Source organism: Muscardinus avellanarius (genome assembly GCF_963383645.1).
Source record: "Muscardinus avellanarius genome assembly, chromosome: X".
Classification (NCBI taxonomy): domain Eukaryota; kingdom Metazoa; phylum Chordata; class Mammalia; order Rodentia; family Gliridae; genus Muscardinus; species Muscardinus avellanarius.
The window spans coordinates 9,259,570-9,283,948 of record NC_137792.1 but is presented as its reverse complement, the minus strand read 5'-3'; the positions used below and the strand labels follow the sequence as shown (position 1 = coordinate 9,283,948).

At 40.1% G+C, this 24,379-nt stretch overlaps 1 protein-coding gene across 2 annotated transcripts in view; it reads left to right on the top strand.

Moving 5' to 3' along the window:
* Nucleotides 1-22,624, top strand: part of ACE2 (angiotensin converting enzyme 2) — a gene marked incomplete at both ends in the record, with an annotated part of 54,747 nt that extends 32,123 nt beyond the window's left edge. The window contains 10 exons of one of the 2 annotated variants that reach the window (XM_080718276.1): nt 1,947-2,173; nt 6,180-6,324; nt 9,138-9,236; nt 9,959-10,081; nt 10,704-10,876; nt 13,002-13,060; nt 16,229-16,329; nt 17,774-17,890; nt 20,601-20,795; nt 22,516-22,624. In XM_080718276.1, coding sequence (XP_080574402.1) covers nt 1,947-2,173; nt 6,180-6,324; nt 9,138-9,236; nt 9,959-10,081; nt 10,704-10,876; nt 13,002-13,060; nt 16,229-16,329; nt 17,774-17,890; nt 20,601-20,795; nt 22,516-22,624 — 1,348 coding nt within the window. The remainder of the gene's footprint in view (nt 1-1,946; nt 2,174-6,179; nt 6,325-9,137; nt 9,237-9,958; nt 10,082-10,703; nt 10,877-13,001; nt 13,061-16,228; nt 16,330-17,773; nt 17,891-20,600; nt 20,796-22,515) is intronic. The other variant, XM_080718277.1, reaches the window with a different exon arrangement.
* Between the last annotated feature and the right edge of the window lie 1,755 nt (nt 22,625-24,379).

The window sequence follows — 24,379 nt, the reverse complement described above, 5'->3', positions numbered from 1 at the left end:
AGCAAGAATAATTTTCACAGACAACTGGGAGGGAGGAGGACATCAGGCTAGGAGCAAATCAGGAGCAGAGGCAGAGATGCAGAACCTGTCATGTGTACTGAAGTCAGCAAGTTGAGCTAGAATAATAAACTTTTGAAGGAGCATCTGTGTGGTGTGGCAGTGTGAGCACTGATTTTGGAATCTTAGGTGTGTCACTTAATGACTAGGCAACCTTGGACAAGGTATTTAACCTTCTTGGGGTTTTAGTTTCCTTATCTATAAAGCAGAAAAGTTATCTCCCAGGTTTCAGGGTTGTAAGTGACTTAGGTAGGGTTCCCTAGCTTGAAATGGGATTCTTGTACAAGTGCTCTCAGGCAAAGGGGGATGAGGGGAACAGGATAAAGAGGTAAGCAAGGATAAAATCTGTGGTGGAGCCTCGACCCCAGGTCATGCTTGGATTCAAGAGGGGCAGACTTTTACGCCCTCTAGTAAAGTCAGTCATTGGCTATGGACTGTCCCACTGTTTGGGATAGACATAACCTCCTGATTGAGGCACCTCCCATTTGGTCACAGCAGTGAAGAAGGAAGCGGTTGTTGGCCCTTATTTGCAATGACTTGGGCAGCTGGGGGATGGAAGATCTGCTTAGTGAAGGAGATCTCGGAAGGACCCCACCTGCACCTACTAGAGTAGGGATCTCTAGTCCTTTTCTGAAAAGATAGTGAAGAGTGTGGGCTTTGAAACTCTCTACTGCAACTAATTCACTCTGCACTTGTGGCATGAAAAAGCTATAGAGAATCTAGAAATAAATGGGCATGGCTGAGTTCCAAGTAAATTTTACTTACAGAGACAAGCAGTGGGCCACAGATAACCAGCCCCAGATTTAGAGGGAGGTTTAAAAATAAGAAAGTATATGTCAGTTTCCTAATGCATAATCTTGCATACAGTGGATAATAAATATATAATAGCTAGTATTATCATTTCAAAGAGACTAGAGAGAAACTAAACAAGAACAATAGGTAGGACTCATAGTGGGGTGTCTAAAGGAGGCTGAGATTATTCTTGAACAGTGAGGAGTTCTTAAAGGATATTTATGGAAGAAGTGTGACTCATGACAGCGGCTGGAAGTTTGGGAATCTTCTACAATATTACCCTCATGCCTACCTGCATGAAAATGTTCTTGCCAAGTTGAAAAGAACCACCACTGGATTCCCAGATGTTGTCCTGATCTCACTAGGGCCACAGCAGCAGCAAACAATATTTGCCAGTTGTCTTCCAAATGCTATTTTTCACTGATTTCTACATTGTCAATTCCAGGCTCCTTTGACCTCTCCGATTACCTTTTCTCTGTCTCCTCTGAATCATCTTTCTTTCCTTAGCCCTTAGGTTTCGGGACCTGTTAAGGTTTTGTCTTTGGCGCTCTGTCTTTCCATCCTATTCCTGCTCCACTTGCCATCAAATCCACTCCATGACTTAAACACTAATGATTCTCAAGCCTCGATTTTCACCTCTTCTACAACTCTGCCTCTTGACTATATTAAACTGCTTGCAGTGTACCGAGTGTTAGAGTTTTTTCTCAAACCTTTATCATCGAGCACTTCTTGCAATCTACTTGGCAGACTCCTGCACATTAACCAAAGTCCAGATTGCTCATTACATCCTAAGTTGGTGCTTCTAGTAGACTGACTATATCCACTACTTGTTATGCCATAGGGTGTATGTATACTGATCATTTTTAGAGTACTTGCTTCAGAGTTTTTGTGGCAGGGAGCTCTGTTTATCTCTCTTCTTATTAGTGGGTAATTACTGAGCAATTAGTACATAAGGACATAAGAGGTGGGTACTCAAAATTCAATGGTAAATATGTTTTGGAACTAAAAGACATGCTACCCAAATTCCGTACATCTCTACTGTAATTATTTAATGGAATTCAGTGAGATTAATTTTAACTGTGCCCATCTTTGCGCAGAATCAAGATGTGTACAAAGGTAACAATGGATGACTTTCTGACAGCCCATCACGAGATGGGACATATTCAGTATGATATGGCATATGCTACACAACCTTACCTCTTAAGAGATGGAGCTAATGAAGGTTTCCATGAAGCTGTTGGGGAAATCATGTCGCTTTCTGCAGCTACACCTAAGCATCTGCAATCCATTGGTCTCCTGCCACCTGACTTTAATGAGGACAGTGGTACGTTTTATGGGGTTCTTTTTTGGGTGGTACATGAGTCTGATGTGGGCAAGGGTATTTATTATTACATATAGGAAATATTTGCTTTTTGCCATATAAAGCATATTTGTGGGCAACTGGTCATTTCTACTGGTTAAAAATAAGTATATATCAGGTCATGCCAACTTGTGGTTTTGTAGTACTTAACAAGGAAAAGAGAAATAACTGAATGAATGGTCTTGGGACCCTGAGAAATATATATATATATATATATATATATATATATATATATATATATATTAGAAACTTGATGAGTTTATTTAATGATGCCTACACAGTCCTGCAGAACTGAAATGGCTTGTCCAAGGTCATCTGGATAATTAGTGTCAAGATTCTGGTTTCATTTTATCTTTCTTTTTCTTTTGTGTGGCACTGAGAATTGAACTCAGGAGAATTCGACTTCTGAGATATGATCCAGGCCTTTTCATTTTTTACTTTGAAACAGTGTCTCACTAAGTTTCAGGGGGCCTTGCTAAATTGCCCTGGCTGTGTCCTCATGGCTCAGCCTCCCAAGTACTGGGATTGTGGGTATATTTTATCATGCAGGCTAGCATCAGACTTCTGAGTACATGGCTCTGATTCTAGGTAGAAACTTCTCCAAACATCAGAGCTGGAATAGATTCTGAAAAACATTTTACATAGAAGCAAACTGAAGAAAAGAGAAAGTAACTCAAGGTAAAAAACCAACATAGTTGGTGACACATACCTGTAATCCCAGCACTTGGGAAGCTGAGACAAGAGGATCACAGGTTTGAGACCAATCTCAGCAACTTCCTGAGACTCTCAGTAACATATCAAGACTCTGTTTCAAAAACAAAAAATAAAAATGCCTGGATTTGTAGCTGAGAGGTAGAAAAAACGCCACTGGGTTCAATCTCTAGTATAAAAATAAATAAATAAACAACAAAAAATCCAACATAGTGGCAGATCTACAACCAGAACCTTTAAATCTTTCCCATAATATTATGCAAAGCAAAAGAGTTGCTTGAAAATGGGAATTCTTAAAGAAGTGGTGATGGAACATCAAAACTGGAAGGTCCTGAAGGAAGCATTTTGTTCATGCAGCGGGAGCATACATTTCCCCTGTAATTGCCCCTCAGATCCATGTTATCCTTCAAGCTCTTTGTCTGAGGCAGTCCCATGATCTGAGACAGCCAGTTTCTCTTGGAGTGGCCTGGACTTCATGGAACAAATGTTCAGGAGATCCAGGTTCTTCAGTGAAGATACCATGCTTTGGTTCTTCTTTGTAAAAGAAGGACAATTAGAGCCCAGCACTTTCTCCTCTTCCATGTGTCTCTCGCCCCTTACTCTATTTGTAATATAACAATTAGCTCTGCTGGCTCATTTGGTTAATGAACTCAGGTTCATGAACACACTCCTTATGTGGGCACCTCACTTGGCCTTGACTCCTCCAGCCTTTTGGTGATGTCATGGGAGTAGGCCACTGTAAAGCCATTTTCATGTCTAAAAGAACAATAATAACATACTCTGAAGAGAGCAAGAAGCAAAGGACATTAATGGCAGCCACACCTGCTTCCTAATTTTAAATATAATTCATCTAAATCAGAAAATAGACACATACTTATTTTGTCATCTTTTAATAATCCTTGACAACAGGCAGGCCAAGATGACAGAATCTCTTTCTTAAGGTGATATTTGATATGGTTTAACCACTGGTTTAAAACTTTTTTAGTCATTTTTTTTCCTTTTGGCACTTAGAATTGAATCCGGGGGCATTCTACCTTGGAGGTACATCCCCAGAATTTTTTGTTTGTTTTTAAATTTCAAAACAGAGTCTTGCTAAATTGCTGAGGCTGGCCTCAAAAATGCAATCCCCCTATCTCAGCCTCCTAAGTACTGACATTACAGGCACAAGCCACTGCACCTGGCTTGAAAAACTCTTGCTCCTTTTCTTGGCTCTGTTTCTGATTTGTGACTGGTGTTAAGCAAATAAATTCTTTCATTCCTTTTTTTCCTTTCCTCTACCTTTGTCTTCCTTTATCTTTCTAAATCTATTTGTGGAGCACATACCATGTGCTCCACAAATAGAAAAATGCAAGGCATTCTTCTAGACACTAGTGATTCAGTGATGTGCAGAATAGATACCATCCCCACTTATATTCAGTGAGCTTCCTCTGTACTCTAGAGATGAACACTAAAGAAGGATAAAATTAAATTACATGATTTGTAAAGGCATTTTAAATTCTTAGTATAGAAGATATCATCACACTAAATTATATTGCATTTTTTTATTTTCTAATGGATGTGCACTCTAGGAAAACTGTTTTATTCATTTATATTTTAATTAATTTAGCTGGCACACAAAGTTTGTATTTATTAATGGGGCAATGTGTGACGCTTTGATACAGGTATATGTTGTGCAGTGTTATTTTTAAAATATGCTTTATATTGGTGTATTGTCATCACACATCATACCGAAGTTCAGAACGATAGGGACATACATACACACAGTACTTGGTGAACCTCCCCCCAGATCCCATCCCACTCCCTCCTCTCCCCTGTACATGATATTGAGACTGGCATTGATAATTTCATACGAGTTCCTGACTAATCTAACTTAGCATAATCTTCTCTAGTTCCAACCATTTTCCATTAAGAATGACATAATTTTGTTCTTCTTTATGGCTGAGTAGAATTCCATTGTGTGTAAATCTCACAATTTCATAATTCATTCATCCATAGATGGGCACTCAGGATCACTCAATCTTGTAGTGAATTGTGCTACTATAAATACGAATATGCATGTTGTACAATGTTTAAATTAGAGTAAACATATCTATCTCAACAAACACTTCTCATTTGCTCATGGGGAAAACTTTCAAAATTCTTTTAGTCTTTCTTAGCAGTGCTAGGGATCAAACCCAAGTCCTCACACATGCTAGGTAAACTAGGTAAGCTCTTCCACTGAGTTACATCACCAACCCCATCTAGCTTTTCAAAATATGCAGTACATTATTATCATCTACAGTCAACCTACTGTGCAATAGAACACTCTTTCCCCCCTCTGTGATTTACCAGATTTTCTTCATATCTGTTTAAGGTTTGCTTATTTGCTAAGGACTCACAAAGAGCCTTAGGAGACAAACATTGGACTAAATATACAGTCTTGCATGAGACATTAACAGCCATTGCCTTCATAGAGCTTTCAAGAATAAACAAGATGCCCGGGAAAATATATGAAATATCCCTAGTTAATTCTGATAAGGGGTATTTAATAAAGGTAACTGAAACTAACAACAGAGAAGGATTAGGGTTAACTTGTGGATTTTGAATTTATTTGCTCTTTTCCAGGGCTTCACCCTACTTCAAATCCCTTACCTGATGTTTTAGTGAACATTCTCACTGTTGTAATCCAAAACAACAGACCACACAACTTAGAGAAAGGTTTCTTTGCTCGCAGTTTTTGGAGACTTAACGGTTCAATGTATGTGAGTCTGAGTCTGCAGATGAGAGGGCATGGCAGTGGCCAGAAGCAGAGAGAGGTAGAGATCAAGGGCTCTGCTTTCATATCATGGAGGCCGGAAGCAAGAGAGAGACAAGCAGCAAGCAAGGGGATCTAAAGACACAAACACAATCCCCAAGGCCACATTCCCCAGAGACCCACCTTCTCCAGCCACACTCCACCTGTCTAGGTTGCCACCCAGTAAATACAATACAATGGATTTTTCCCCTGATGAGATTATAACACTCTTGACTCAATTACATCAACACTGAACATTAATACATGAGCTCTTCAGGAGAATTCTATATCTAACCATAACAGCTGATAAAATGAGCATATACATTTTATCATTTCCAATCATTTCCACTGTTAAAATTCTTATAATCATCCATATCATAAGTATATCTTAAGAAATAATATCTTGAAATCAGCAGTTCTTTTTAACATGAAGCATTGACTGTCTTCTGCATAATAATGTTTGTCCTCTTCCATTTTTACTTTCAGAAACAGATATAAACTTCCTACTCAAACAAGCATTAACGATTGTTGGAACTCTACCATTTACTTACATGTTAGAGAAGTGGAGGTGGATGGTATTTAAGGGTGAAATTCCCAATGACCAATGGATGAAGAAATGGTGGGAGATGAAGTAAGTCGATGAACATGCAGTCAGTAAAATGTTTTCTCATGAGTTGCCTGTTTATTTAAAAACATTTCACTGGCCTATATGCACACATACAAATGGATATCTATATCACATAATGTGAACAGTTTCCAAAGGCCACCAGAACCCACAAATGGCAGAAGGGGCTGGGAAGCTAACGCCACTTCCATCAGCTCTCAACCAATGACTGATGGGAGCTGATGATAAATAGCTTATCTTTCCTGTATTCTTTATCCTTTATGTATTCCTTATGTATCCTTTGATGTACACCATCATTCCCAGCTGGGTTTGCAGGTCTACACCACCATTCTCAGCTAAATGTATTCATTTTACCCTTTATGTATTCCTTATGTATCCTTTGTATATCCCTTATATATTCTTTTAAATAAAAAGAGTGACCTCACATTTTGGGAAAAGCACTGGGGATCCACTACTAATCATTTCAGGCGTGGTCCATGACCCCCACAACTTTTAGTTTATGGTAGAATGTGCAAGATGAAACCAGTGCAATGTGTGATGTTGTGAAGGCAGGGTACAGGGGTCCTTGGGTGTCTAAGGGGAGATCCAAATGCCAACGTGTGGGTCAAGTGGAGAGATGCATGCAAATTGAGTCATGAGAAATGTGTGGGAGGGGTGTGTGTGTGTGTGTGTGTGTGTGTGTACACGAAAGCAGATTTCAAACTAGAGAAAACCTGGCACATTTAGGAAGCAGCCAGTGATTCATTTCTCTTTCTTTCTTTACTATTCCTTCCTTCCTTCCTCCCTTCCTTCCTTTCTTCCTTCCCTCCCTTCACATACCCCTCTCTCTCTCTCTCTCTCTCTCTCTCTCTCTCTCTCTCTCTCTCTGTACTTGGGACTGAACCCAGGATTATTCTACCTCCAAGACACACCCCCGACCTACATTTTTATTTTTATTTGGAAACAAGGTCTTGCCGTTAAGGTGCCGAGAGTGTCTTGAAGTTGCCGAGGCTGGCCTAATACTTGTGGTCCTCCTGTCTCCGCCTCTGAAGTACCAGGATTACAGGCCTTTGCCACCATGCCTGGCCAGTGATCCATTTCAATAGGTGAAACGCAGTGTTACTAATCACTGAATCCCAAGCAACCTGCACTGTGTCTGGCATGGAATAATGTTTGGATGAAACAAGTAGAGAAAGATAGGGGTGGTGTCTCCATCGTCTGTTAGTCAGAGCATGTCAATTATTTTTTCTTTGTTTTTCCTATTTGTTTCTTTCCAAGGTGAAGCTCTCACATATAGCATTCATTCTCTCATCCTTGAGTTTAAATTAAAACCATTCTCCCTTCAAGATTTTTGTATTAATATAAATCTTACTTGGAAGAAAGAGACAACATCTGTAATAACTGCATTTCTAGAGTTTGGGTGTTCCGAAGCTGCCTACAATGATCCCATAAGCATAATTGTATTCCTTTTTTTCTCTACTGGGAATGGAACCCAGGGACATTCTGCACCTGAGCTATACCCCCAACCCTATTTATTTTTAATTTTGAACCAAAGTCTCACTAAGGGTTTTGCTAAGTTGCTGAGGTTGTCCTGGAACCTGCAATGCTCCTGTCTCAGCCTTCTAAGCTGGGTTGCAGTTCTACACTATCATTCCCAGCTGGGTTTGCAGGTCTACACCACCATTCCCAGGAGCCTGCAATTCTTCTGTCTCATCCTCTCAGCTGGGTTTGCAGGTCTACACCACCATTCTCAGCTAAATGTATTCATTTTAAACAATGCCTCAAATATGGTTTATCTATTTTTAGCTAAACTATTTTATCTCCCTTATTTTTTAAAAAAGGTGCATGAAATCAGAGCTTTCAAGTAATGTATCAATTGTTCCTTTAGTCAATCAACAAGGAGAAATTAAGTTTTTCCATGTCTGGCACTGAAACTATAAAGATAACTAAGACATGGCCTCAGGTCTCCAGGGAAAGAAGTCATATGTGAATACCCACACCATGGAGAGAGAAATGGCAAAGGAGATATGGCTAAAGAAGGCTAAAGGAGGTTAAGGGGTTAAGTGTGCTGGAACGTGGAGTGGGTGATATGGGGGAAATCTTTAAAGAGGAGAGGACATTTGAGCTGGTCTTGACAAACAAGTAAGATTTCCTCCTCCTCCTCCTCCTCCTCCTCCTCCTCCTCCTCCTCCTCCTCCTCCTCCTTCTCCTCCTCCTCCTCCTCCTCCTCCTCCTCCTCCTTCTTCTTCTTCTTCTTCTTCTTCTTTGCCTTACTGAGGATTGGACCCAGGAGCATACTACCTCTAGGCATAGTACCCCAGCCTTATTTTTTATTCTTTATTTTTAAACAGGGTCTCACTAAGTTGCAGAGGGCTTCACTAAGTAGCTGAAGCTAGTTGCAAACCTGCGATCCTTCTGTCTCAGCCTCTCAAGTACTGGGATGACAAGCGTGCACCATCACATCCGGTTTAATAAGATTTCAATATGACAAAATTATAGCTGCCAGAAGCACAGAAAGTGTGGGGTCTGAGAAGTTTTACTAGGGCTTTCAATGTATGTCTTGGGTCATGCAACACACTTTATAAACTGTATTATATTAGTGTTTCAAAGATACTACTTTTCCAATGGTACATTTTGGTTGAATTAAATCAAGAAGAGGTAACCACAAAAGGTTCTTTCCTTTCTCCTTTTTACACTGTTATTATTTTGTCTGATAACCAATTCCACTATAAACCTATTATCTGATGAAACTGCATTGATTGTGCCCAATTCTACATTTTCATGATGGTTGACCTACACCTAATTCCTTTTTCTTCTTCTTTTTTTTTTTCTTCCCAAAGGCGAGAGATAGTTGGGGTGGTGGAACCTTTGCCTCATGACGAAACATACTGTGACCCTGTGTCTCTGTTCCATGTTTCTAATGACTACTCATTCATCCGGTAAATGACAGCTTGCTTCTGTTTAGCTTGTAAGGTTTGTGGGAAGCTGTGCTAATGACAAATTAATAGGGCTTAAAGGAGGTGATCATTATAATAATTTTATGTCCACCCTCACCGCAAGCTCAATACTGAATATCAACTTCAATTCAATTTAATCCAACATGGTTTATTAAGTTAAATAAAGCTTATGGGAGCTTTCTTTCCAATGTTAAGAAATCAGTAATACCACTGGGAGAAACAAAAGGTGTTTTTGTTTGTCTGCTTGCTATTGGCAGAGTTCACCATGTACTGAAAGAGAATTTTTAACTTGAAGCCTGAAAAATATTTTTTCGTCACCTATTAATCCCAGACCTTGAATTATCTGGGCCTCAGTTTCTCTATTCATAGGGTGAAAATAATATTACTTATGTGCCATGAGGACTCGTCGGCATCATTTATATTAAAGGACTTTAAATTTGCAAAACAATATAAACGCGACCTAACAACTGAGAAAATAATGACTGCCTTGTTTATCAGCTAGTACAGAAAATACTAAATGATAATAAATCTGTAGAGTAGAATTCATAATTGAGTCTTTCTGAAGAAAGAGGTTTTATTGGTATTTCTTTGGTTACTTGAACTCCAAAATTGAAATATATGCCCCAATCTATAACACTACCACAGTAACTAAACATGAAACTGTTCTTTGTTTTGGTTGTTGTTGTTTTTTGTCTCTTGTATAGATATTACACAAGGACCATTTATCAATTCCAGTTTCAAGAAGCCCTTTGTCAAGCAGCTAATGATGAAGGCCCCCTGTACAAATGTGACATCTCAAATTCCCTTGAAGCTGGGCAGAAGTTGCTGTAAGAAATGCCTCAAAATGTTTTAACCTTTCCTGATATACAAAATTTCTCATTCCCATGCCTGGTTTTGAATTAGATTTCTTCATCCAAAAAGAGAAAATGAGCCTCAAAAATTTCCTTATCCACAGCTGGGCCTGGTGCCACACACCTGTAATCCTAGTACCAGAGAGGCTGGGACAGGAGGATTACAGGTTTGAGGCCAGCCTCAACAATTTAGTAAGGGCCTCAGCAACTTATTGAGACCCTGGTTCAAAATGAACAAGGCTGGGGGTGTAACTCAGAGGTAGAATGTCCCTGGGTTCAATCCCCAGTACTACCTCCCCCCCCCCAAATTTTTTCTTCTCCACAAAGCAAACATTTAATTTATGGTCAGGCAGGAACCTATACCATGAATTGGCTTTGGTCACCCCCTGCCTTCATGTCATAATACAGACCTCTTTTTGTGGTAATTGGAAGGAAAGCGAGATTGAGAGATGAATCCATCCATCAATAATGCCTTATTTTCTAATCTGCAGGAGCCAATGTATCCAAGTCAAAGAAAAGAAACTATAGATTATAGGTGTAAATTCATGTATGCATGACATCCCTTAAAAGGCCCTGAACCCCCTCTTTTTTCATGTAGCAATATGCTGAGTCTGGGAAGATCAGAGCCCTGGACCTTAGCATTGGAAAATGTGGTAGGAACAAAGAATATGGATGTACGACCACTGCTCGAATACTTTGATCCCTTGCTTAACTGGCTGAAAGAGCAGAACAGGAATTCTTTTGTGGGCTGGGATACCGATTGGAGTCCATGTGAGTATACTGAGTAGATATGCTTGGCATTGCTTCCTGGCTGCTTCCCCGGGTCTCCACTGGCCCTAGCCTTATGGGGGCTGTGAGCCAGCTTGAGTGTATCTCCTCTATGTAGAACCTACTTCTGACTCTGCTTGACACTTTCTCAAGTGGTTTACTAGTTTTGTGTCTAAAATGAAAGTGTCTAGCCAGGCTTGGTGGGGAATGCCTGTAATCCTAGTAGGCGGGAGGCTGAGATAGGAGGATCACAGGTTTTGAGGACAGTCTCAGCAATTTAGCAATGCCTTCAGCAATTCAGCGACACACTGTTTTATATATATATATATATATATATATATATATATATATATATATATATAATCAGACTGGGAGTGTAGGTCAGAGGTAACATAAACCTAGTTCAATTTCCAGTAACACACACACACACACTATAACAGTCTGCAATCTACCAAACTTCTTGAGTCTTGCTCTTCAAAGAGAAGTAATTAAGAGTATTAATTCACATATATATAATTTCATACCTATTTATACACACACACATACATATATATATATATATATATATATATATATAGAGAGAGAGAGAGAGAGAGAGAGAGAGAAATACGTATCACATTTTTTTTTTTTTTGGTGGTACTGGGGTTCCTGGAAGCCCTTCTACCTCCGGGCTACACTCCCAGACCTATTTTTGCATTTTTATTTGGAAACAGGGTCTCCTAAGCCAGCGCGCGCGGCTGGCTTCAAACCTGCAAGATCCTCCTGTCTCCGCCTCCCAAGCGCGGGATTACAGGCATACGCCACCACGCCCGGCTTACGTATCACATTTTTAATGCTATTATTCTTGCTGGTGATCACTCTCCTATTTATAAATTATTTATTTTGCTATCTGTTAGGTCAGTCTTAGACTTTTCACTCCCACGTGCTCTTTCATTTTCTCAGTAAGGCTTCACCGTGAGTTTTAGTAAATCAGTCGTCAGGATTCATATCACCGTGCCTGCAGAGCCCAAGTAATAGGCTATTGTGGATCCTTTGCTGTTTTAAAATGTTGTGCATTGTAATTATACATGATATCGGGGTATGGAGTGACAGAAACAGATGCAGGCCACTCCTGGAGCACTTCCTTCGAGTCCTGCCCTCTCCCCCCACCTTCCTCCCCACACATGTTATGTTGTCTACATAAATTAGCATTATTTAAACCATATCTTTTCTCCTGTGACTTATATGTCTCAGATATTCCATTTGACTCAAAATTTTTTGCGTACCAAATAGAAATGTAATTTTCTATTTACATTACATTTGTTTTTTTCCCAGTTATCCCAAAATATTTATTCCTTTTATCATCAGTTAAATTTCCCCTAGAGACTCCTCTCTCAGAGTCGGCCATCCTCCCTTCTCAGTCTGGACCACCTTTCTTAATGAGTCATCCCTCTGCTGCGCTCCTGTGTTGGGTCCACTGTTTCCCGGATCCCAGGCTTTCTTTGTTGGGTTACCTCTTGTTTGGCTAGAGCACAGGCTGATTGGCTGATCAAGGACCCTTGGGGTAGAAGGATCAACTGTTCCCCCAAGTGGCTTTGGCCACACGCTGACTTTGGCCATTCGCCTTGTTTTCAGCTCAGTATATTCTTTCCACCTACACTGTATCTGGATCCCAAGCTTCTCTAGGATGGATTATCTGGCTTTTTTTGGGGGGGGAGGGGCGTCTGCACTTCCTCTATATATACATCAGGTCATAGCTTCCTGTCCTCTGAGAAATAGTTCTCCTTCTTCCATCATTTCTCCTTCTTCCATCATTTCGCTGGGCGTGGTGGCGCAGGCTTGTAACCCCGTTCTTCGGAGGCGAAGACAGGAGGATCGCGCAGGTTCGAAGCCAGCCACACTGGCTTAAGAGACCCTGTTTCCAAATAAAAATATAAAAAACAGGTGTCTGGGAGTGTAGCCTGGAGATAGAAGGGTTTCCAGGAATCCCAGGACCACCAAAAATAAAAATAAAAAAATAAAAGTGTGGTTAGACCTTTAAAAAATCCCTTCACTATCACATCGATGGGCTCTTGGGAGGGGAAGAGAAGAAACATGTGTGATCAGTCTGTCATCCATAACCAGTCATCTGCGATTTCTCTTTAATTAGATTCTGACCAAAGTATCAAAGTGAGGATAAGCCTAAAATCAGCTCTTGGAGATGAAGCAGTGAGTATTCTGGACAGCGCATTTATTATTTTTGGCACGCTCTCGTCCCTTCAATAAGATGCAATAAATAAGCCCCTTCCAGTGTGATCTGAAAGAAGCAAGGCCACATGGTTCTCTTCAAAGCTTTAAGTCTCAGGTTCTGGCCTTCAGCTTTTAAATTTTTCATAGACCCATTCCGTATTGGGTAGGCAATACCTACTTATTACTTATGATCTTGAAGTTGTTACGAAGGTGAATTTGAAGATCCTTAAACAGCAAATACCCATCCTTCCAATTAACTGATCAGTTGTTACCTGTATTCAAGGAAGAGGACATGGTTAGATTTTGAGAGCTTGTCTATTTTTGAAGCAGTGTGTGTAGGGGTTTCTGTTTGTTTTGTTTTAGTCAACCATCTATGCCCTGGCTTTATTCAGAGCGTGGCTTGTGGGCCGACAGCATTAAAATCTGGACGCTTATTAAAAAATGCAGATTCTCAGGCCCAGCCCAGGACCTGCTTAATCAGAATCTGCATCTTAGCAGCTCTCCCAGGTAATTTGTATCCACAGTAAAAACGGGAAGCTCTGATTCTGAACACTGCTTCCCAAATCACTTGCACATTGGAGTCAGCTGTAATGTTTTCAAAACATTAATACATGAGCTCCACTCCTAGAGACTCCGATTTAATTGCTTTGGGGTATGGCAACAAGAATTGATCATTAAGAGTTTTAAAAGTTCCCTAGGCGATTCTAAGGACAGTCATGTTGGAAAACCACTGGCTTCACGATGTATTTTGGGGTGACCAAATATTTTACAGAAAATCTTATTACTTATGCCTTTATGTGAATTAGCTTAATCAGCGATTGCCTCTGCTGAACACTGGCCTTAAGTGGTTCTGTACGAGGAAGTACAGTAATAGCTGTGATTGGGAAAGAGGAGAGGACAGAGAGTCTGGGGAAGATGGGGATCAAAGGCCTGGGTAAGGACTGGCAAGCTGAATACTTTGCAGGTTTAGAAGTCAACCTGGGACAGTCAATAAAACAATCCAAGGGGCTGCTGAAAATTGTCATCTCATTGTATTGATCCAAAGAAAAGAAGCTCAATATTGTCTAAGTCTCAAAAATACTTTTTGTATACTTTCTATAGAAAAGTAAGACATCAAAATAAAAGTAACACAAGCCAGATGGGGTGATGCACACCTGTAATCTCAGTACTTGGGAGGCTGAAACTGGAGGATCACAGGCTCAAGGCCAGCCTTAGCAACTTAGCGAGGCCCTCGGCAATTTAGCAAGATCCTGTTCAAAATAAAAACAAAAACTAGGGCTGGGGATGTAGCTGGAGGTAGAATGCATCTGGAACCAAAAATGAGAGAAAGAAAGAAAAGAAAGAAAAGAAAGAAAGAAAGAAAGAAAGAAAGAAAGAAAGAAAGAAAGAAAGATTATAAGTAGCACAAGGAGAAAAAAATGAAAAATTTAAAAAGTCATAACGACAATAGTTCATTGCTTTCCAAACTGAGTCCATGTTTCTATGTCTTAACGATCATTGAGTGTCTATGTGATGTTTTATCTTTGTCATATTTTCATTAGCTTATTTTTGCCTAATAAATTTTAATCCTCCTGACAGATCAGGATCCTTTTCAATTGCATTTGTATTTTTGTCTTGAAATTTGTGCTCATGTTCTTATTGAGGCAGCAAAGGAGTGATAAATGGTGTTCAGAGGGTTTCATGGTGTTTCCAAGGGTTCTAAGGCCAGTTCACTAAGCAGCGGTCTGCTTTGATGATACCAGAACTGTGAAGTTGGTGCGTGTATCCAGCGGGTTCAGAACATCTGCCTACTTCAAACTATTGTATGGCAATTGTCAACTGGACCTAAGAGATCATTGTTAGCACTCATCCTTTAAAAATACTTTAAATATGAAAGTAGTAACCAGGATGCTATTAGTAATAATATCAGTAATAGTATTATTACTATTAAAGAAACTCCTTCCTCCCCATACCTGGGTGAAACCTAGATGAGGTGAATATAACATACTTTTTGCAAAATTATACACATACACGCATATATATGTATATGTATATATATATATATATATATATATATATATATATATATATATACATGTATATTGCATACAATATATTGTATATATTTTGTCTGGAAGGTAAAGGAGTAAACAAATCTTGTGCCATTTATTTATCTCTGCTGCCACCTACTGGAGGAAAGAGTGAATGCTCCCCCCATTTAAAAAAAAAAGAAAAAGTCTAACAGAGCCTAGTGGCGCACACTTAAAATCCCAACATTTGGGAGGCTGAGATTGTAGTTCGCGGCCAGCCTCAGCTACTTAGTGAGACCCTTTGCAACTCAGTGAGACCCTGTTTCAAAATAATGAATAAAAAATACGGCTGGGGATGTAGCTTGGAGGTAGAGTGCCCCTGGGTTCCAGCCCCAGTACCACAAAAAAAGTTTATAAGTTGTTGTTTGCAAGCCATTTTTTCTGAACTAGAAAAAAAGAACAAATAGATTGCCTTGCTGTCTACAACATATTTGCTTTTTCTTTGAATCTCAGGTTTCCTTGTTTTCTTTTATACTTATGCATAGCTGAGAATTTAATATAAAAATAGGAAAATCTGTGTTTATTTGTCTCCTAAGTACAGACATTTTAAGCCAACCCACAACTTTGGGTTGACTCCCAACTTTAAACCTGTAAAAAGGATGCGTATTTCAGTTTAGATCAAATTAAATGGAAGGACCGGTGAGCCCAAAGGTTTCTAAAGCATGGTCACCAGGGAGCTGATTCGAGAGGCAAATTGTGTTACTCCAGACTTTCTGAATCAGAACCTCGGTGGGTGGGGCCCAGCAGTCAGTTCTTTAACCAGCCCCTCCTGTGCTGCTGCTGCTGCTGCTGCTGCATGCTTACCCTGGAGGCCATTGACTTGCGAAATAGCAAGACACTTTGAAACATTAACAACTCGAGGAGTGTCAAATTTTATATATGTCCTGTAAGGCAGGCACAGTGACTTATGCCTGTGATCCAGTACTTGGGAGGCTGAAATGGGAGGCTCACAGGGCTGTGAGTGTCACTTGTAAGTAGAACAACTTTAGGTTCAACCCCCAATATCAAAAAACATAGAATAAAGAAATACACATGTTCTCTGATCGCTACTGAGCAGTGCCTTTCTTCTGAATTGCAGTACGAATGGAATGACAACGAAATGTATCTGTTCCAGTCATCTATCGCATATGCCATGAGAGAGTATTTTTCAAAAGTCAAAAACCAGACGATTCCCTTTAGGTGAGTGTATGTACCAGCTTCTCGGGTTCTCAGCTTCTCGGGTTCTCCAGCCAGCAATTCTTTTACTCTTGAGTCAAAGGAGATAGCTGGCTTAAATTTCTTCCAGTGAAATGAAGAAAAACTTAATAATTTTTAAACTTCTTAGGCGTCTCGGAATTTGGGTCATTCCATTTAGGGAAAATTGTGGTGTATTTGACTTGCAGATGGCAAGAACATTGTTCTGATTAAACAGGTCTCTCTCTTCCCCCAATGCTCCCAATCCTCCTTTAAAGCAGAAAGAAAAAAAATTCTGCTTTCATCGAACAAATATTCTGTTGTGTGTATGTATGTGTGTGTGTGTGTGTTGTAATTCTACTATACATATGAAATATATAGTAAAATTATATGGTAAGAAATACCAATATAGCCGGACGTGGTGGTGCACGCTTGTAATCCCCGCGCTTGGGAGGCAGAGACAGGAGGAGGATTGCGCTGGTTCGGAGCCAGCCTCGCTGGCTTAAGAGATCCTGTTTCCACATAAAAAAAAGTTAAAAAAAATAGGTCTGGGAGTGTAGCCCGGAGGTAGAAGGCCTTCCAGGAACCCCAGTACCACCAAAAAAAGAAAGAAATACCAATATATATGAATATATATTTCATATGTATATTCTACTATATATATGAAATATATATATATATTCTTACCATATATATAGAAATATATGATAAATGTCAGGGACAAAAGAGAAAAGAGTCTGGAGAGTGTGTGTGTGCATGCATGCGTGTGTGCGTGCATGCGTGTGTGTGGTGGAGTTCAGTTTTACCCAAAATGGTTAGAAAAGACCTTGGTAATATTTGGGCAGACAGACTAGGCCGCAGAGACAGCAGCAAACTGGGAGGGAGCGGTTCATCTGAGGGCAGTCTCTAGTTGCCGACTCAGACACTGTCGTTTTATTTTGAGAGAGACGAGTGGTCATTCAAAGGGTATAGTTCCATTATGTACCTTAGTGTTTTTATTACTAGAATGAGTCTGGCAGCTATGAGAGCGCATGATCTTTAGCCATGGATGCATTGCATTTTTTTTTCTTTTTTGGCCTGGTGAGGCTGGGTTACGGTAAACACACCACCTTTGTCTGTGGTACTGAGCCATCTCTGCTTCCCATGTTATTCCTCTCCATGTAGGATTACTGATGATTCTTTGCTGTTTCTCTTAGTTCTTTCCCTTGAAAATGTTTCCATCACTGAAAAAAATCAACAACTATGGGTTTTATATGGCAGCAGAAGAAACAGTGCCTGAACTTGCCATTACAATGTTTGCATAGCTGATTTTGTGTGCTTTGGACAGTATCGAGGTTTTCTACACAATTACATTCCCCCATTGTTTGCACTTTCCCCGGGGGAAGTCTTCGTTCTTTTTACTGTGTCCTCTATGCCACAAGAAAAGATTTATCTATTGGTTTCTCCACAGGGCAGAGGACGTAATAGTGAGTGATTTGAAACCAAGGATCTCCTTCAACTTCTTCGTCACTGCACCTAACAATGTGTCTGACATCATTCCTAGAAGTGAAGTGGAAGCGGCTATCAGGTAACCTTTAACTTTTCAACAAATCATATGAGGGCGAAGGGACTCACAAATGCAAAAATAATAGCGAATGTTTTGTGTGCCATTTCTGTGTGCCAGGCATTTTTCTGAGCCATTTCCATGTTTTACCACATTCTCCAAACTTGGGTTTTTATTCCAAAAGAGTCCAATAGCCGAAAGGGTAAGAGGGAGAGTTGATACCATCAAAGTATGTTATATGCATGTACGAAAAGGCCACAAGGAAGCGCATTGTTTTGTACAAATAATATGTGTGAAAATTGTAATAAAATGATTGGAATGTTGAAAAAATAATCCAATAGCAAAATAATTATCTTATTTGGTTGCCTCCAGATGGAAGCCCTTAGACAACGATTGAACTATAAGTAGTTTATTTGGAAGGCAGTCCCAACAGGGAGCAATAGGAAAATATGGACAGGAAACAGAAGGGAGGAGAGACAATAGATGATGGACTATCGGGTACCTTACCACTGTTGGCAGCTCGAGCTCAGTCCTGGTGGCAACTCTGGGAGATGTGAAGCTGTGCATCTGAATTGTCCCATCAGAGTTGAGGGAGCTGGACCATCTATTCATCACCTCTTGTCAGTCATTGGCTGGGAACTGCTTCCAGGTGACATGAATTCCCCAGCCATTCTGGCCTGCAGGCAGGGCAGCTCTTATGGTCTGACAATGCTCTCAGGCAAAGGGAAGTAGGTGCTGGCTGAAGGAAGTCTACTAGCATGCATGGAAAATACAGTGCAGTAGGGACAGGGACAGGGACAGGGACAGGGATTGCCATCTGTTGCTGTAGGGGCATTGGTGGGAGAGTCATTTAACTGCCCAAAGCATGAAACAAGGTAGGCGAGTGTAGGCTTCCTCAGACACTGGCTGTCCTCCATGCTAAGAGAGGGCCGTGCTATGGGCAGTGAAGGTTCTGAAGAAATACTTTGTCTAGTTTGCCTCAGCTCTTTCCAACAAGAGAGCAGAAACAGAGAATGGATAGAACTTGTAAGGTACCTCCTCTCGGCATTTGTTAAAAGGCTTATTAATATACCCACTGCTACTGGGCAGCTCACTAGGTGGCCCCCTTGAGCTGCATCAGGAAATCCTCTCTCTCTCTCTCTCTCTCTCTCTCTCTCTCTCTCTCTCTCTCTCTCTCTCTCTCTCTCTCTCCCCTCTCTCTCTTTCCCCCCCCTCCCCCTCTTCCTCTCTCTTCTTTCTTTCTTATTTGAAACCTAGGGGCATTCTACCTCCAAGCTACACCTTCCAGGCCTTTTTATTTTGAAATAGAGTCTCCCTAAGTTGCTGAGGGTCTTGCTAAATTGTTGAGGCTGTTCTTGAACCTGGGATCCTCCTGTCTCAGCCTCCCAGGTGCTGGCATTATAGGCATACGCCACCATCCCTGGTTTTCTGCTGGACTTTGAATGCAGACATAAGACTCGTTGGGCAGGATGTGCCTAGAAGATCTGGCTGGGTTACGGTGCATGACCCGACCATACCAAGAAATTCACTCACTGCCTCCAGAAGACTTGGATCTTCAGAAAACAGTAGAAGCGCTGGCTGAGATTTTCATGAAAGAGCCTAGCCTTCCTGGATACTCAGCTGTAATCTACAGGGGACCTCAAACTTTCTGTTTCCATAATGACTGGAGATACAAACCCCTGATGTTGCTGGGGGTTACATGGTTACCTCTGCTTTGACTTCTTCCCCTCTCCGATGGACTTCCTTGCCTCAACTCTACCCAGGAATAGGAGAATTCAATGACAGATACTTTAGTCTTTGATCCAGAATGTTGTCCATTCGACTATTTTTTGTTTTAAATGATCTCCATCTTTTTTCCTCCAGAAAATTTAGCCATTTCCCATTCTAGCACTAGAAAAACCGGCAAAGGCCCCTGTCCTGTGTTGCTTTCCAAAGTTTCTTCCAATGCCAACACCTTTTATTTGGAAAATTCCACTAGAGAGACTCGGGTATGGGATATGATTCATTTGTAGAAACGAAATATCCAATTATCCTTTTCCATGATTTGTTGTAAAGTCATTGCGGATATATTCTGACAAATGGAAATCCTTGCCAAATACTGCAACTTTGCCTTTAAATCACAGTGGTTATGGCATGGTGGTGCACACACGTAACCCCAGTATTTGGGAGATGAGGCAGGAGGATCACAGGTTTGAGACCAGCCTTCGCAACTTAGCGAGGCTCTCAGCAACTTAGTGAGACCCTGTTTCAATATAAAAAATAAAATAGGTAGGGCTGGGGTGTAGCTTGGAGGTGGAATTTCCCCTGGTTCCAATCCCCCAGTGCCATAAAAATTAATTAATTATAAAATTAAAATAAAATGGTGGGGTTTGTAGCTGAGAGGTGGAATGGCGATGATTCGATCTCCAGTAACAGAAACAAACAAAAGAAAAAAGAAAAAAAATCCACAGTTGTCACAAATGACCAATACCAACTATTTGCGCATTTCCACATTTGCAGCTCCATTTTTCAATGAAGCTGTTGATAAACCTGATTTACGTTGCAAGGCATGAAAGGTGCATCATTGTCAAATAGTCTAAACTCCCATAGGACCTGAGTATCTACTTGGATTTCATTGTTATTTTGCGTGTACATTCTTAGGACGAGTCTTACCGAATCCTTTGGGGAACAATGACATAAGGAATAAATACACACAATTTTAGTTTATTCTTTATTGTTTTGCTTTTGTGAACAGGATGTCCCGGGGCCGTATCAATGATATTTTCCGCCTAGATGACAACAGCCTGGAGTTTCTGGGGATTCTCCCAACACTTGGTCCTCCTTCCCAGCAGCCTGTCACCGTATGGCTGATTGCTTTTGGAGTTGTAATGGGACTGGTAGTGATTGGCTTTGTCATCCTGATGTACACTGGGATCAGAAATCGAAAGAAGTAAGTATCCTTTTCTAGACTTACCTATCTTAAAACAGAAGGATCTAAGAAACAGTAATTGGAAAATTTACAGTCAGTGGCAGGCAAGTTAGTAGGACAGTTTTGCCCCTATATATTTGTGCGTCCCCTAGAGAATTGTCAGATGCCACCAGCACCGGCACTTCATGTTTTTATTCCCCTGGTACTGGGGATGGAAGCCAGGGACATTTTACCTCCGAGTTACATCCCAAGCCCTATTTTTAGTCCTTTTATTTTTGAAACAGGGTCTTACTGTGTTGCGAAGGGCCTCGCTAAGTAGCTGAGGCTGTCCACAAACCGCGATCCTCCCGTCTCTGCCTCCCAAATGCTGAGAGTAAAAGCATGCGCCACCATGCCCGGCACCAGCACTTCATCTTGCTCGTAAGCCCATACAGTAGATATCTAGCTTGGAGTTTATGAGCATGCTCCATCCCAACCACAGCATCATTTTCCTGCTGCCAAGAGATACTGCATAATTAGCTGGGTTCGTGGGCTCAGGGGATCATCCTCAACTGTGGAGTTCTTCTTAGCCTAGAAGCAACCCCAGAGACTGAATTGGTGATGGGCTTAACTATAAAGTCTTTCAAGGGCAAGCTCTAAAATTTTCTTCCAATTAATTCCCTTTTTTTATATACTGGGGATTGAATGCAGAGGCATTCTACCTCCAAGTTTCACCCCTTAATCACCTTCATTCCTCCCTGGGTAGCTCAAACTCTGTATCATCTTGGTTTGTGGCCAAGTACCCTTTAGTTTTCTCTTGAATTGTAGATTAAAGTTCACTGAGAATTTAAATCATTAGGGATCAAATTTCTAGTCTTGCCTTGCCACTTGATTTTACCCCCTGACACTGATAAACAACTTTGATTTAAAGGGCTTATACAATTGATTAATGATATTTATAGTACCTACACAAAACTATGCATATTTCGGGTTGTTCAAAAATATTCTTGTCTGAATCACTACAATTATTTTGTCTATTTTGCTCAAATATTCTCACTATAAAGATTTTTAGTTCTCAAAGATAGGTTTATTTAAATGAGAGGGGGACATTGAATACATTGCATATAGTTAAAAATTTTTAAATATAAAGAAGGATACAAAAGAGTCTTTCTGTCATCCTTTTTCCCTATGATTCCTTGATAAAGCTAAGGAAAATTATCCGTTTCTTGGCAATACATAGCTATATGCCCTTTTAACATATGCAATCTATGTACAATGTTCTCCATATTTTTATTTCCCACTTAGTATGTTTTAGAGATGTTTCCATAGTAGTCATACAAAGAGCTTTCATTTTTTCTGGCAATATGGTTTCACATTTTATGCATAAATCATAATTTTGTTCATCAGTTCTCTATTGATAGACTTGTATGTTGTTTCCAATGCTTGTGTCTATAAAAAAAAGATGCAGTGACTTAATGCAGGCACTTTCCTGTGTGTGCCAATTATAGCTGGAAGTTAAATCCTAAGTGAAAAAGCTGGGCAAAAGCCAATATACCTTCTAATTTTGATAAATATTGCCAAATTTCCTTAAATAGAAGTTGAATCAATGTGTACTTGTATCACCGATTTTGGAAAGCTCCTGTTGTCCCCAATTCAGCATTCTTAATGCATGGTACCATCAAACTTTTTGATCTTCATCAGTCTGGTCAATGAAAAGTTTGTCTAACATCAGTATATTAAGATGACTTGTTTCATTTAACAGGAAAAATGAAACAAAAACAGAAGAAAATCCTTACAGTTCTGTGGACATTGGGAAGGGAGAAAATAATCCAGGATTCCAAAACAGTGATGATGTTCAGACTTCATTTTAAAAAAATCTGTCTCTTTCCTCCTTGGGTGATTTTATTGTATGTGCATATTAATTGCATAGTATAGAAAGTATGAGATTATAGAAGTGTCATTAAATATCAAAACTGTGGCTCTATTTAGAAAAAAATTGCCAAAGAGAATATGACTGAGGATGGGCATCTTTATTGACATTGCTTTCAGTGTTTATCTCCGTCTCAGGACTTGACTTCTATTCTGTTTCCTAATAGGGAGGCGTATAATAGAGTAAAATAGAAAATTATGCCTTTGGCTTCACAGACTATTCAAGGATAATGGGAATAGAAATGTCAGTTGAATAACTGGAGTTGGGAAAAATGAATATATCATGGGGGAGACTATTGGGCCTTGTATGGATCTGTGCTTGTGAATTGGGCTACAGGGATTGCAAATGATAAACTGTTCATTTTAATCCAAGGATGAAAGATGCCATGCTTTCTTTATATCAACTTTAATTCAAGTACTATAGCAATTTCTCCACAGTGATGTTTGAAACGGACCATGCCTTCTTCAAGGTGGCAGGTTTAAGAAGAAAGAGAACCCAGGGAACAGGTAGAAGACATTTCCTTTTCATTCCCAACCTACTTTATCAGTAATTCGTTGACAACACAGAACTAGCACAAGGGCCTCCATGATCCCCAAAAGCATGCCTGATAGAAATTTACTTTCATTATTCTCTGTGTAGTGAGTGGAAATTCCAACCGAACATTCACCCTCTGAAATGAATACCTAATTTCTTGTAACTTTTGTATTTGCCCATAGTATCTGAGTCATGCTGAGCACAAAGCAGATATTCAATAAATACTTATTAGACTTATACATTTCTGTGGTCTTACGTGTAATTATGTAATAGGGCTTCTGTCTATTCTGTCTGCTTTTTTTTTTCTTTTTTCTTTTCTTTTTTTTTTTTTTTGGTGGTACTGGGGGAGGAACCCAGAGGCTTTCTACCTCTGGGCTATACTCCCAGACCTATTTTCTATTTTATTTGGAAACAGGGTCTCACTAAGTTACTGAGAGCCTCACTAAGTAGCTGAGGCTGGCTTCGAACCCGTGCAATCCTCCTGTCTCAGCCTCCCAAGCGCTGAGATTACAAGCGTGCACCACCACGCCCAGCTTATTCTGTCTGCTTTTCAATTTCATGGACCAAATTGTCATCTTACTGTCTGGGACCCTTGAATTCCCAAGTACAATTTACCTAGGTCCCTCAGGAACTTAGCAAGACCTTGTTTCAAAATAAAAAAAAAATAAAATAGGGCTGGGGTATGGTTTAGAGGTAGAATGCCCCTGGATTCAATACTAAGCACCGCCCCCACCAAACACACACACACACACACACACACACACACACACACACACACACACACAGTGTGTTTAGATTGAACTAGACATCATGCTGCCTTTGTTTTCTCAGAGTACCTAGACAAGTTCTGAATGCAGCACCTACTACATCCCCGAAGGTTGAATAAAACTAGATTAAATAGATTAACATATCAAGTCTAGCCATTAAGTCATACTATATAGTGACTAGCATAATGTTAGAGTAACTTGGAACTTTGGAAAATTGATGTAATAACAGTATTGGTGGATTCATTAGTCAAGTCAGGAGTGAATGACTTTCAAAATCTCTTATAAAATAGCCTCAACAAAACTAAATCAGGCTGGGTCATTTAAAGCTCTTCAAGATCTTTTCATTATCTGATATTCAGGTAGAAAAAATAGAATTCTTTGTCTTTGTGTGATAT